Consider the following 15996-nt stretch of genomic DNA (forward strand, 5'->3'; position numbering starts at 1 on the left):
CCTAACGAGCCCGAGATGTCAACACCTTGCCTCGTGTCTCGCGCCCGGCTCCCGGTTTCCCTTCGGCTGCTGTAGTGCGAACAAGTGACCGCCACGTGGAGGTTTCACTGCTTTCCGTTTGGCTGGAACGGGGCCGCGAGGTGGTCCAAGCGCGTCCTCGGGCCATCCTGGATGCCAACGTCGAGGATCACGCGGGAGGATGCCTGGCCACGTGTCGTTTTGGGAGGAGCGTAGGACCGTAAAGTAAGCGTCCGAGCTGGGTTCCCATGGTGTCTCTCTGTTATATTCATGCGTTCCGAACGTAACACGAAGTCCTTTTCAATTGTAATCCTGACAAAAAGAATAAAAAAACCAGTCTGATGTAATCTAACGGGAAGCCGTATTAGATAAACAACTCTGATTCCATCAACTTGGTTGATGGATTTTGAAAGGCCCTTCCATAGAGACAGCAACCAAAAGGGAGGAATATATTTATTTCCAATATGTGGCATGGTGTTCGCGCCATAGGGTATATGTTCCATTTTTGATGCATGCACTAAAATGTGAACCATATATTGAAGAATTAAGGCTTTGTTGGATATAGATCATCAATTTTTCTCGAAACAGATGGTTTAAAGTTCATTACTAAATGCCAAGGGGTTTCTCTCACTTCTCCCTCTTACTTTCAAAGAAAAAAAAAAAAAAGTTTAAAAATAAAAACTTGTCTTCTTGCCACTGATAAAAATATGGACAAAATAAAGAACGCAACAAATTTGAAAATATAATTCTGTCGTCTATTAGATGTTCTCTCTTTCAGTACAAAATATAGCTTCAAATTGATGCGATAACTAACTACACGAGGATGCCACTTTTTAAAAATAACACTACAATATTAGAATGTTTATTTTTAATTATTTATCAGAAAAAGTTTGCTGAGATTTGTTTGCATGCGGAAGAAATTCTAAAATTTGCTCTTGCTGTCGTTACACGATATCAATTTTCTAGCCATATACATAGAATGATCAAAAAAATCTCCCGGATGCTTTATTTTTATGTACGGTGCCTGAGAAATTTTTTTGACCGTCCTACGTATATAACTAGAAAATTGACATCTCATAAACCTAATCAAAAGAGAAAGTTTCCTTTCAAATGTTTGAGATCATGGGGGACTCCAACTATGCCCTCAGATATTGTCTTTCCTTTTCACAATCAAAGGGCTCTAAGGTGGTATTCTGTCTCCGGGAGTCTAGAGCCACGAATTATGCTAGACCCCAGAAATGAGATGGGGATATCCATGTGCTACGATAGCTCATAAATATGGACTCCACATCACAAAGTCGCGGTGCATGTATGGACAGGTTGGTCTATCTTCCATTAACTCTTATGATGATAGGCTAGTCCAAGGCATCGCAAGGTAGCCACCTTTGATGTGATAGAGATAGCGATGGGATCCATCAGCTGTCTTTCCAAAATTATCACCTCAGCCTCTGGATATCATATCCCATGGAGGACATAGTATGGGACTACCGACGCTCGGGAACTAAATTATTAGGCAACAAGAATGATGAGGTATACTTTTGTTGACTGCGACTTCAAAGGGCAGAATGATTAGCACGGCAACGCCAGCAAAAGACGCCGGTAAAATAGTAGGTTTTATGCGCTGGGGCCAATGCTTAACCGTTACATCATTCAGCCCGTTACAGATCTGAACCCGTTATATCAAATTTAGTCGGTCTTACTAAACTTCATCTTATTTGATTTATAATTGATTGTGCCAAACTTAATCCATCTTACCAAACTTTGTTAGTCTACTAGTTCTATAAAAAGACTGCTTCTGTACATTGTAATTGACAGACAGAGATATAATTCTCTACTTTTATTCTTTTATTCTCAACTTTTAGATTTGAGTTTAAATTTTTAATTCATTTAATAGATAGGTTGAATTCGGAATAGCATATTTTTGATGTATTATGTATTCGATCCGATCCGTATTTTGTCTGATCCAACCGGATTACTATATCTAGGCCGAGAGAGCACTGGCTTGAACGTGGAACGAGAAAAAGCTAAAGAAGTGGATTCATGGCGCTCTGTTTAAACCTATCAATTTAAATCTGGTCCCTTATCTCTCTCGTATGGGAGCATTTAATCCACGAGAGAGAATGGCGTTCTCTATTTAAATCTATTTTTCTTCAACCATGACGGCGACAGTGATGATAGGTCATTGCAAATGCTACTCTTGTATCATCCCTTCGATCACAATCTTTCTAGTTGCTCAAGGTTGGTGATATGCTCACGCATCTATCTACCCATATTGCCATTACAACAAAACTAGTTATTAGCAGCATTTGCCAAGGGAGGGTTTAAATTAGTGATCTCTAATTTGAATAGCAAGTTTTTAACCACCAAGCTACAACTTGTATTATTATTATATAAGTGCGATTTATTTGACTTATAACGTATATTCATATCATCAAATAATTATTTGATGTATATTTTAATATTTCATATTTTAATCATTATTTTTGAGCATTTTATGGAATTAAAATAAAATTATTTTATTTTAATTTTATAAGATATTTTTAAAGTTTTATTGTTAAAAACATGTAAAAAAAACTTTTATGTGTCACTAAATTCATATATAATTTTTTACAAACTCTTTAAGAATACTTAATTTATGAATATTTCTATTTATATTACAATAAATAATAATAATTTTCTAATGAAAATGTTAATATTCTTATATTATTTTTTTATCTTAATTAATTTATAATTTTTAAAACTTTAATACAAGCTTAATCGAACCAGCGACCTATATATATATATATAGTAATGCTAAAAAGATGTACTAACTTGTTGTAAATATTTTCACCATGAAGGGATCCAATTATGAGATATTCGATGACTGTCATAATCTGCATAATAACATATTTAATGGTGTCGATATAACTATATAAAAATTAATAATTTAAGATTTAGCTGCAATCTTCCAAAATCCCATAAATTATGATATTATTTAATAACATATTAGTTAAATGCCATAATAGCAGCTTTAGTTTTCGGCGCTTCAAGCTATACGTTGTAGAAAACAAATTTATAGCGGCATTTACAATAAAGTAACACTAATAAAAAAATACTTATTATAAGATAGTGGTATTTATACTATAATGCAGTAAAAAAAATTAACGGCACATAATAAGAAATGCCACAAGCAATTTACCATCAAAAATTATTTTTATTTATAATTTATCATTGACTTACCAAATAAGCTTTCCGGTATGTTCATTTTTAGGAGGTGAGAAAAGGCTTGTGCATAAATAATTATATAGATAGAAATTTGTAAAATGATGAAAGACACTTCACAAAGGAAGGAAAAAGATAATTGTCTAGTTCGTTGTTTCTTTAAATTTTTTAATATTATCATTTTTCAATAACGGATAAATGCAGCATGATTACTTTTATCGCATTCTATATGTCACCTAGCTTTGGCTAGTGATTTCATCTAAAATCAAAGCTCAGAGTGTATATATGCACGTACATACATGCATACTAATGTTCCTATATACATACATATACATGTATGTATGCATGTATGTATGCATACATACATACATTATTTTTAGGATGAACATTATTTATTTGGAGGAAATTTTTAAGTAATTATTAGATGGCTTTTTGATCTATTGAATGCTGAAATCAAAATTTATTCTATTCTTCTAAATTGCTAACTATCCTTGCGGCTCATTGTTCTTATTTGAAATTTCTCATATATTTAAGAAAACCAATAGTAGCTGACAGGATGGCATTTTATATGACTAATTATATAGGATCAATACTATAAAATTTTAGGATGTACCTTCTTATCTTATGATTAATTAATATTTTGTTTGCCGATTCTCATGAATATATTTATATTTGTTTGGTTTAATTTATCTGTGCCAAATGGAAAAACTTGAAAGAAGTGTTCCTTCAGACATATATGGGGCCAACACGTACCGTGTCAAAGATCTAAACCGAACAGTGATTCCAAATTCTGGGATCGATTCCTTGATCTCTAACCAACTTGTTCCTATGCCCGTAGCATATATTGGAAGGCGGCTCTTGGTGGCCGAGGCGAGAGAGCCAAGAAGCCGTCAAGATACGCAATCATTATAAAAATCTCTTTTTATATCCCACCACTGCTTTTTTTTTTTTTTTTTTTTTTTTTTGCTAAAGCGGGCGATTCATACATAGCGGGTACGAATACACCCTATAGAGTCAGAATACAAAATGTCCCGAAAAGCTCTGGGCATATCTCTCTCCCCAACCCATAGGGTACCACCCGAGTGGCATGCTACATACGATGCGACCCAGTCGGCCGCCCCATTAGCCTCCCGATACACATGCCTAGCCTGTAATATCACTCCCTCCCTCGCCAACATCCAGATGTCACGAAGTAAGGGATGGTCACCCCCATGACTACTCGGGCCCCTACGGATCCAGCTGACCACCGTAGCAGAGTCACCCTCGAGCAGGATCGAGCTCGCGTGGAGCACCCGCCGCGCGTAGGATAGACCCATCCAGGCCGCGCACAGCTCTGCCCCCGGAACTGAAGTATCAAAAATCTGACAGCCCCCTGCTGCCATCACATCAGCGCCCGGCCCCCTGACAGTAAATCCGGCCCCTCCCCTCCTACCGCCATCCAAAACAGAGCCATCAAAATTCACCTTGAGGAAACTCGGGGGTGGGGGCTCCCAGGTAAAAAATACCCTATAAGGAGCTGCCGAAGCAAAGTGGGAGCCCCAGGTGTCCCGAGCTATCAAAGGTCTGTAAGCAGACTCTACATGGATCATCTCATCAGCTTGGGCACAGGCCCGCTCCATCACAAAACGCTGGGAGAGCCGCCGCTCCCCAAACACCCGGGCGTTCCTGGCCAGCCATATCTGATATGCTGTACAAGACGCCCTAATGGCTGATCTCCTCATCTGGGGAATACCAGCCCAATGCCGAACTGCATCCAGGAAAGTAACCCTCCCACTCCAGACGTCCCCCTGGATCTCAGTCAAACTCCAGACACCTCTCGCCCTCTCGCAGTGGAAGAGTACGTGATCCACTGACTCAGCCATCCCGCACTCCGGACATAAAGGGGACAGGGTCATACCTCGTCTACTCAAAACTGAGCATGTCGGCAACCGCTCCCAAGCCACCTTCCAGAGGAAGAGGGCCACTCTCTGGTGTAGTCCGAACCTCCACACCCAACCACAGTCTAGGCCCGACTGTAACCCAAGCTGAAGAACCCGGGAGACCTCGCAGATCCTCGCACTGGCTCGACAAGTAGTGCTCCAAACTCTGACATCTGGACCTGCAGAACCCGGAAGGGGGATCGCCCGTACCCGCTCCGCAAGATGCTCCCCAAATAGCTGTCCCAGCCTGTCACCATCCCACTCTGCCTCCCCTGGCCTGAGCAAGTCCGAGACCCGTAGTCCTGCCCCTGCCTCCACACTGATCGCTGTCGGCCATAGTCTCAGTGGAAGTGCATCCACCCAAGGGTCCTCCAATACATCGATGCTCCGTCCGTCACCGATCAGCCACCTCGAGTGCGCTAGAGCCATAGGCACATACCTCCCGATCTCTCGCCACATAAAAGATCTCCTCCGAGGAGCTATCACCAGCCCCTCGGGTCCCGCTCGGCCATACCTGGCAGTCATGACCTGGCTCCAGTGACCATGCGGCTCTAAAGTAAACTGCACCGCCCTCCGTGCCAAAAGAGCCTCGCGCCGCACTGACAGTGACTGCACCCCCAGCCCACCCTCCCTCAATGGCTGGCACACTCTCTCCCAGGCTATCAGGTGTATCCCATGCCCCCCCCCATAGGAGCCCCAAAGAAAGCTCCGCATAAGCCGCTCAATCCTCTCCAACACGGACTTCGGCACCGCTGTGTGAGCCATCAGATAAATAGGCATGGAGCACAGAACTGACCTGATCAATATCAATCTCCCCATCATAGACAGTGACGATGCTCTCCACCCCTCTAGTCTGCTCCGCACCCTCTCCAATAGGGGAGTGCACTCTGCCACCCGTAGTCTCCTCCTAGTGATGGGGACCCCTAGATAAATCAGAGTCCCCAACTGCTCCTGCATCCCTAACATCATCCTGATCTCCCGTCGTATCCTCCCCTCAGTACGGGGACTGAAAAGGATAGCGGACTTTTGTAGATTGACCTTCTGCCCGGACATAGCACAATACTCTGTCAGCACATCCTGAAGGGCTCTGGCATCCCTCGCCCCCGCTCTAGCAACTAAGAGACAGTCATCTGCAAATAACAAATGAGAAATAGGTCGGGCACCCGGGGCTGGATAATAAGGCACCAGCTCCCGGTTCCGACAAGCTGTATGCAATAAGCGGGAAAGCACGTCAGAACAGATGATAAATAAGAACGGGGACAGAGGACATCCCTGGCGAAGTCCCATAGTAGCTCTGAAGAAGGGCGATGGCGTGCCATTGATCAAAATGGAGAAACTCGGCCCCTGTACACACCCTAGGATCCAGTCAATCCAAGTCTGGTGGAACCCAAAGCTCTGTAATGCCTGACGTAGAAAGTCCCACCGGATCCGATCATAGGCTCGCTCCATGTCTATTTTAACTGCCATCAAACTTCGGCTCCTGGAGGCCCGCTGCAGATCACCCATCATCTCCTGAGCAAGCAAAATGTTGTCCGAGATACTCCTCCCTCCCACAAAGGCACCCTGCTCCTGACTGATGATCCTAGGCATCAGGTGCTTCATTCTCCCCACCATGATTCTCGCCACCACCTTGTACAGGGTAGTGCACAAACTAATAGGTCTGTAGTGACTCGGCTCCGAGGCGTCCAGGCGCTTCGGTATCAATGTAATGAAAGTTGACTTCCAATCATCCGTCATCCTCGCTCGGCTGAAAAACAACTGTACTGCCTCCACCACTGTCCTCCCAACAACACACCAATATCTGCGATAGAAGAAGGGTGGAAATCCATCAGGCCCGGGGGCCTTATCCTCTGCAAGACTCCAAACCGCCTCCTGCACCTCCAAATCTGACACTGGCCGCACCAAAGCTGTATTCTCCACCTCTCCTACTGTGGTCTCCGGCCGGGGGAGCAAGCCCATCTCATATACATCACCAACATCCGTCCACCTGGATCTGAAGAACTCAAACAGGGCATGTCTAACTGCCGACTCCTCCTCCACTCGGTGGCCCTCCCCGACCCTCAAGGATCGGATCATATTCCTCTGCCTTCTAATAACTGTCGATCTGTGGAAAAAGGTAGTATTCCGGTCGCCATCCTTGACCCACTGAATCCTAGACTTTTGTCTCCAAAAAATCTCCTGCTGGCGCAACAATGAATGATGTGAGGCTAGTGATCGCCGCAGTACTACCATATCGGCCTCCGTGAGCTCCTCTCCTCTATCCTCCCGCCCCTGGACGTCCAGTATCACTGCCTCCACCTCCTCTAACCTCCGGAAAACATTGCCGACGACCTCTCGATTCCATCGACGCAGACGCCGTTTGGTGAGCTCCAACTTCCGTGACACCCTCTGCATAGCATCTCCCCGAACTGACACACTCCACGCCTCCCTGACTACATCCCAAGACTGGGGATAGGACAACCACAGCTTCTCAAAACGAAAGGGGCTATGATGGGCAGATCCCGAAACTGTAGATATCAAAAGAGGGCAATGATCAGAAGCAATCCGAGCTAGATGACTGACCTGGTAGGCCGGGAATCACTGGATCCAATCTGCTGAAGCAAAGGCCCTATCAATCCGCTCCCACACTCTGGCTTGCCCAAGTTGATTGTTGCACCAAGTGAATCGGGGCCCCGAAAAACCAAGGTCCACCAGCCCATTTCTCCCCACGAACTCCCGAAACTCTCTCCTGTCCACCGAATCAGAATAGGCTCTGCCTCCTCTTTTCTCATCAGGACTTAAAATGCAGTTAAAATCACCTACCACCAAAGTCGGTACTCCCTGGGTCAGCAAACAAGTCAGCTCCCCCCAAAGTATCCTTCTTGCCCGGTAGGCGGTACTAGCATAAACCCCACATAACACCCACGGGGGTTCATTTGGTTCCGTGATGACCATCACCACCTGCTGGGAGCAATTGCAAAAAACATCCACAGTAGCCATACCCCGCTTCCACAACAACAGAATACCTCCTGATAAACCCCGAGACTCCACTGCAAAAGATTCCCAATCACCTCCCAACCGTCACTGCACACGACGTAATCCATCTCCGGACACCCGTGTTTCACAAAGAAAGCAAATTTCAGGATTATGAAGCTGAACTAACCTCTTGAACGAGGAGGAAAAGGACGGTTTGGCCGCCCCCCTGCAATTCCAAGCTAGCACCTTCATTTAAAAATATCAGAAGAGGTTGTGCCCACTGTCCCCGGGCTATTTGCTCCTATTGCCAGATTGATTTCCCCTACTGGCGCAATGACACTTCCTTGAATTGAGGCTCTCAACAAATCGACCACCCTTCCATGTTCTAGAATAGGAGATCCCTGTTTAGAGCCCCCTGCCACACCCCTCCTCACCACTTCGCCGACTGTCAGGGGGGGGGAGAGGCGCTGAAGAAGGCTTGCCCAGTTCCTCCACCGCACCACACCTCCCTGTTGGTTGAGCTACAGGGGCAGCCAGAGCCGGTGGCCTGCCCGTCAACGCCCCATCAGAGTGCCTCGGGTTGCCCATCGACTCCGCTTCATCCAGTCGCCTACCCACGGCTGGGTTTTGCCCTTCTTCTGTGAACCCAGGCACACGGGCCGTCATCGTCCCACAAGGCCGCATCTCCCGGCTCGCCGAAGCACCACCACCATCCGGGAAAGGGGTGGCAGGCGACACCAGGGCACCAACTCCAGCATCAGCCGCTGCCGTCGCCGTCGACGGATGCATTCCGCTCGCCAGGGCACCACCGACCGCCGGTAGAGACTCCAAGCCACCGCCACCAGCTTCACCGGCTGGTCTCTGTCGAGAAGGGGGCCTCACCGGCGGTAGGGAGGCGCTCCGGAAGTGCCTCCTCCCTTCCTCCCGTCGGCGTCTCTCGAAGCCTTCGAAGGAGGAAGATGAAGATGCTCTGGCCAGGTTCTGGACCGGCCCACGCCCGACTTTCCCCGCCCCCAGCAGCAGGCTCGATTTGGCTGGGCTCCTGGCCCGCTTCATCGGGCTGTGGCCCAGGCCCCGAACCGGCGCAAGGGCCGCTTGGTGGGCCGGCCCTTCCAATCCTGGATTCTGGCCCTCAGCCACAGTTGACTCGGCGACCACACCGGGTTGGATGGGTTTACCACTCTCGGCCACCGAGTTACCGGCCGCCCCCTTCCCCGGCGACCGCCGCCTGGCCAACTTAGTCGGCTTCTGCCATCCTTCCGTGTCCATCGGCGACTCAGGGGAAGTCGGCACCGCACGGGGAGAACTCGGCCCAGACTCGGAACCCGGGTGAGTTCGTGATGCCTCGCCCTCTGACTCGGTCGTCTTCTTCGCCGACTTAACCGACCTTGGCTGTCGGATTCTGGTAGTCGACAACCACGGCCCAAAAGGGGGCCGGCTCACCGTCGTAACCCCCTCCATCGACTCCGGTGGTGATGCGTGGTGAGCACTGCGGTCGCCCGGAGCTCCTGGTTCCACCAGATCTGGTTGATAGGGGCAGACTTCCACTCCATGACCAAGGCGAGCGCATTGGTAGCAGAAGGCCGGTAAATTTTCGTAGCTGAACGTCTGCCAGTGCACATCAGTGCCTAACCGGACGAAAGTCCCCGGCCGAATCGGCTCCCTCGCATCCAGCTCCACCTTGACTCGTGCATACCCTAGCCTCCGGCCGAGATCAGTGAACTTATCCAAGGTCAGGGGGTGGCCGGCCTTTGCTGCTATGCTCATGATCATGCTTCGGGTCCAGTACTCCATTGGCAGATTGGGAAGCCTGAGCCAGACCACAAGCCGCCTGAGTTGCTGTTCACCCGGAACAAAGTTCGGTCGCCACCGTTCCAAAACCAGTAACTGGCCGGCCACCAACCACGGTCCGGCCTCCATGACGGCTTCCCTTTCACTCTCCTTCCGGAAGCGGAAGGCAAAGGTTTCGTGCGACATTGGGAAAGCCTCGACGTCGTAATCAAGCCTCCCAACCCTCCGCAGCTCCCGGCGAATCCAATCCATAGGCACCCGGCGGCCCGCACTGCGCACGAGCACCGCAGTGTCCCTCCACGCCGATCTAGCCAGCTCCCCCTCCTCCGACGGGATCTCCACGACGTCTGTGAAGCGTTTCTTCAGTGTCTCCAGTTCCCCCTCTGAGATCCGATCTTGGGTCCACAACGACGACATCGGCGGTCTCGCCGTTCCTTTCGCCACCGCCGCCCACGTCCGGTCATTGCCAGCCACCTTCGGTTGTTGAGGCTGCGCCGGTAAGTCTCCCTGACTTGCAGCCTCCGTCTCCCCCACCCCCGGTGCAACCGATCCCAATGACGCCATCCGCGGAGCCCAGCTCCCGATCTGGTTGCACAGGGAATACCGAGCGACCCCACTCCACACCACCCTAAGCCCCCCAAGTGTTCGGAGAAAATCCCCACACGCAGCACGAAAAAAATCGCACCTGGGTGCGCATCCCAAGTCACTCACTCTCTCTCTTCACTCTCTCTCCACCCGTCCGCCTTCGATGCTCCCCCACCACTGCTTTCCCTGCTCTTGTTCGTGAGGGGGACCTCGAAGTTTTGGATGGTGGATGGCCGAAGATAGTAGGGCTTTCTCATGTCCAAGCGCCGTGGGGAAATATTCTTCATTTCTTTGTCTTGGCTTTGCTAGTGAGGTTTGACGTGGAGGTCTGCACTACTGTTGTCATGGCTGACCCAAGAGGGATTCGTTCAGGGGCTAAAACGCAATTAAGAAAGTGGTAGAGCGCATGCCTCCAAAATTCGGTTTGGATGAAGGCGTAGGAAGACCAAGATAACATGCTGACCCAAGAGGGATTTTTTTTTTTTTTTTTTTTTTTGCTAGGATAGAGGATTCATACAATTTTAGTACAGTCACATTCAAAAAGATCGAAAAACAACATATTTCAAAGCGCTCTAAGCACCTCCTTCTCTCCGACCTATGGGGCACCTCCGAAGTGATTGGCTACGTACGAGGCCATCCAGTCCCAATTGATCTTTCTGTAAAACGTGCCTGGCTTGGAATTCTACGCCACTACTAATCATGACCCATATATCTCGAAGCAGGGGTGACCCCCACACACACCTCCAGTGCTTTTCTGGATCCAGCTAATAACTATGGCCGAGTCACCCTCAAGCATAACTGTCTAGTCTGCAACACACGGCGAGTATGGTCCAGCTCGATCCATGCTGCCCTTAGCTCAACCTCCGGCACCAAGATGTTAAAGATCTGGCAACCACCAGCAACAGCCACCATGGAGTCTGGGCCTCTAATGATGAAGTCAGCACCTCTTTTTCCGCCATCATCTAGCACGCATCCATTAAAATTGGGCATAAGAAAGCTTGGGGGTGGAAACTCTTAAGTGAAAAATATCGTCTTGGTACTGGATGCACGATGCCTGAAGATATCATGCATGTGGGTGTTGTTAGTCCTTGTGGCGGACCACACTTGCATTTGTCCCATTTCCCTTTTCGGAAAGAAACGTCAGCTGCCCGCCGGTCAACGCCTACGGTGTCGTGGTCCTTAACCAAAAGGGGAAGTTGTGACGTGCCATCTCTGGCTTCCAGGACTCCCTTATCCCAAACAGAGGCCAAAAAATGACCTCGCTTCCGAAGAATTTAGTCCGATCATCCACTATTGTCAGCTACGTATAGGTACGAAGTTAATAGGATCCCCTTGTGCTGTGTCCTATCGCTCTTACTCAAGCTTGGCTTCTTATTGGCAAGGCACCAGGAGCTTGAGCTGAGCTTAATTACCAACTATACATATTTGATATCGAACCATTCTCTAATGTGAACAAGCTTCTTATGGGTTCGGATGGAACCTTCACTTATTGTTCCGAGCCTCGGTACATGGGCTTGGATCATTCATCAACAAGACAGACCTACATTTCAATGCTTATGTAGTAGATATCTGCTAAACACGTGTCAATCAAAGCCTTGGGTTTATAGAAAATGTCGATAAGTAGCTGATCTAAACTAGTAAATAATTGAGTGCATGCAATATGCACGACTACAGAATGGTCAATATTTAGTTACTGTTGTAAAATCTTGACAATTGCTATACGAGTAACACCTTCAATTGCCGGTGTACATATCAAAATCATTATCGTTTTTTAAGCAAAACATTTCGCTTGAAGATTGGTGAATCATCGTGTATCATGCACCCATAAAAATCATAACGCATGTAACAAAATCAAGCCTTCCCCCATCCCAACATCAGGGAAACAAAAATTAATAAATAATCGAGAAAGAAAATGTCAAGATTCAGCCGAGAATTAATCAAGTACTCCGACAGATCCAACGACCGAATCAAAGAATCCACCAGTTTGACTTTGCTCCCCCCCTCCTAGGCCCCTTCGTCCCCGCTCTTCCCTTCGGTTTGACCGGTTTGACCCTCGGGCTCACGAAGCGAGATAACGGTCTCGAAGGCCCCAACCAAAGCCAGCACTTTGCTCTTCCCCTTCTCCATGAGCTTGCTTCGCGCCTCCGCGATCACATCATTACTCCTCGGCGCATCCTTCTTCCTCCCCATGGCTGCCACCTCCGGCCTCTTGAAAGCGACCACCTCTGGCCTCTTCGTCTCGCTCGACTCCACCGCCGTCGCCTTCTCTGCTTCAGCTTCCTCTGGCTTTCCACCATTGACCGCTGGCTCACTTTGCGGCTCCTCGGAGCTTTCTATAGCCGGCTTTCCCTCTGGCTCCTTGGGGCTCTCCCTATCCTCATCGGCTTTGCTTCCATCACCACCAACTCCTCCATCGTTCGTAATTGCAATCTCCGCTTTCGGGGAACTTGGCTTATGTTGATCTGTTTGAGGAGCAGAGTCCGTGTTATCTTCTGCAATATTCGATTCGGAGGAGTCGGTGAGCTCGAGCTCATCAGGAGAATCATCTTTTACTTCTTGCTCGGACTTCATCGCCGGTGGTGTTTCTGTTGTGCTGGGAGCAGGAGTGCCAGTAACTGTTCTTGTATCAGCTCCTAAACTCTTTTCCTTCACCAATGGTTTAGTTCTTGTACCCTTAAGAGGCTTCGATGCTCTATCTAATGCTGGTTTTGAAGAGATGGCAGCACTAGGCAAGGAGGATGGAGCCTCGACTGCTTTCGCTTCGAGGGTGCTTGGTGTGCGTACTCTTCGAGGCGGGCCGGACGGTGATGGAGGCTTCTCGTTGGGGTTTCTTGTAGGAACACGTCTTCCAGCCGTGGCATTGGAAGGGGGCTCCCTTCTGGCTCTGGAAGTGCCTGTGGTGCTCTTACTCGCTGTAAGCTTGCAACGGAGATCTCCAAGAGGGGAACCAGGGACTGATGGTCTTGTGGTTCGTCGCCCATGGAGGGTGTCCGTGTGATGAGGGACCAAAGAGGCTGAGCTGCTCTTCTCTTTTAGGTGAATATCCCTTGGTCTTGGTGTAGCCATGAGCTAGTTGGATACCAACTTGAACCAGGGAAGACAGGTTAGCGTATTGGAGATAGGTAACTTCCGATACATATCAAGAAAGTATTACAAAATTTTCAAGCTTAATAAAACTAGATGATTAGGAATGATAGAGAGGAAAAAAGGTAAACTGAAGAAGGCCAAGACATTAACTTTACCAATCTGCCAACGATTATTAGAAATCTTTTAGATTGTGAATATCAACTAGAATAAGTCAACTTTTCTTTAAAATACTGATAAAATTGCTTCATCTTGTGACATATTGATTTGCTTGCCTGATTTGCAAGTGTTTTTCTATTTGGTTTCACAGTCTCCCTTAGTCATCCTCTTTTCCCTTCTGAAAAAACCATCATGCCTAATTTCATGAATTAGATAGGACCTTCCCGGAATGCTTTCTTTTTTGGAAAAAAAATGATAGGCAAATATTTCGTTTGAATAGGTGTAAGGTGTTGGATTTGAAGCCCTGATGTTGTAGCTAATTAGAGTAGACTCTTAATTATCTGAAGACTATTAGCAAGTCAAATTGAGATCCAAACTTCGAGCTAAATGAGAATCAAACCCACCTGAACTCAGTAATTATATTCGAATTCAGAGATCTTGTATAAACTCCAAAAAGATAAAAAAAACACGACCGCAATATTATAAAAGAAAGAGGATTTTTTTTTAAGAGGATAAAAAAATTGCTAGAAAGATTTGTGGACACCACGGTTTTTGAAAACCTGCTTGCATTGATGAAACAAAATCCCAAAGGAAAAACATGAGAAATGGAAGAAAGAGGAGTAGCAAGAACAAGTTACCTAGTCTTGATCAGAGGAATAAAAGACTCTCAATAAAATCAACATGATGTCTGCACTTGTTTGAAGATCGTTTTAGATCCAGAGGGACGATTTGGAAAGATGGGGACAAGAGAAGAAGTTTGTCTCATTTATGTGCAATGGGATTCATGGCTTTTGTGAAGAGGAAGGGGGTTATCAGCCCCATGTTCAAGTGGGGACGAATGGAGCAGGTCGAACTAAAGGCAGTTGGGAGCTACCGGAACATGTCACGTTTAAGCTAATTATGGAGGGGTTAGCGTCAGTATCTGGCAAAAATCAGTGCAAAACTAACACCAACCTTCACCATCAATGCTGAAAAATTAGATTTGAGGTTTCGAAGATTTTGCTTTTTCATTCAGGCTTGTGGTTCTTCACCCCTAAACAGGGTTAATCCCAAATTCCAGGGTGATTTGTTATGGTTGATGCTGGTTTAGCATTTTCCAAATGAGCGGTGCTACACAGACACAAAAATCATAGGAGATGAGTTAAATGAGTGGTGAGCAATCCTTTTTATTGTGCTCTGAACATCTATCATTTGGTGCATTGTAGATAGTCACTTAGAGAATTGTTGGTGTGGTCAGCATCATTTGGAATTAAAAAAAAATAACATGGCGGTGTTTTTGTTTTCGAAAACAGCTTGCCTCGCAGCATAGTAACTGATGCTAGCAATATATCACCCAACTAAGCAAATAAATCTATAATTACAAATAACAGAAATTTTTACAGAAAATAATATATATATATATATATATATATTTTATTTGGCATCAAAATAAATCTATTTTATAACAAAAGAAATCTATTTTAGCACAAAATAAATATATTCATTTAATAAATTCAAATCATAAAATTGCAAATCCTACAGATCTAGTAATATTAAATTTAAAACAAAAGTAAGAGAAAATAACCTGATTGAAGGTAGATCGAAGCACACGGACGCTGTCCCAAAGAAGTGTTTGCCCCCACGTATGGATCTTCCGGCAATCCTCCTCAGAGATACGACGACCCAAAAGATTCTTTTTCGGTAAGTTCCGGAAGAAACCAAAGAGAACCCGATCGACCTTGCAGATCCAGCAAAGAACGAAATAAAAAGAATAAAATAAAATGCAAAAGAGCAAAAATAAAAAATCTGAAGTGGCTAAGAGGAGGAAAAACTTTTCTCCAAAATTTCTCCAATATTTTTTTTTTATTTTTTTATGTACCGAATAAGATGAAATAGAGGGTATTTACAAGGGCTTTTTGGTAATTTTTGCGGATGCATCCGCGCTCTTCTCGTGGCCAGCGGGTGCTGGCATGCGTCCCCGATCCGCGGACGTGGCCAACGCGTGGCTGGCCAGCGGGCACACGTCCACAGAATGCGAACGCGGCCCATCCGTGATTAATTCACGGAGGCCCCAGTGAGCGTTTCGCAAATGGCAAGCGTGCACGCGGTCGAGACTCGTGTCTCGGGCTGCATGTGCATTTAAATTTTTCCAACAATCCTCCACAAAAAATTAATTTTTTAAATAATTTTAAAATTAAATAAAATGCTGGATATCTTATATTATATAATAGGTGTAGGTACCTTTCGGTTTGAACCTTCACTTAGTAACAATTGATTACATCTGTGGAGCCAAGGTGGTCTTAAC

The 15996-nt window shown here is 46.5% G+C and overlaps 1 protein-coding gene across 1 annotated transcript; it reads right to left on the reverse strand.

Annotated features, from left to right (window-relative positions):
• Window positions 1-12225: 12225 nt before the first annotated feature.
• LOC103721531 (uncharacterized) lies at window positions 12226-14601 on the reverse strand. Its single transcript, XM_089926412.1, has 2 exons — window positions 14351-14601; window positions 12226-13553 (listed from the first exon to the last, which is right to left on the reverse strand). The coding sequence occupies exon 2, from the start codon at window positions 13533-13535 to the stop codon at window positions 12474-12476; it is 1062 nt and encodes a 353-aa protein (XP_089782538.1). The 5' UTR covers window positions 13536-13553; window positions 14351-14601; the 3' UTR covers window positions 12226-12473.
• Between the last annotated feature and the right edge of the window lie 1395 nt (window positions 14602-15996).

Source organism: Phoenix dactylifera, chromosome 11 (assembly GCF_051530095.1).
Source record: "Phoenix dactylifera cultivar Ajwa chromosome 11, Ajwa_hap1_PhDact_Kaust_v1.1, whole genome shotgun sequence".
NCBI lineage: Eukaryota > Viridiplantae > Streptophyta > Magnoliopsida > Arecales > Arecaceae > Phoenix > Phoenix dactylifera.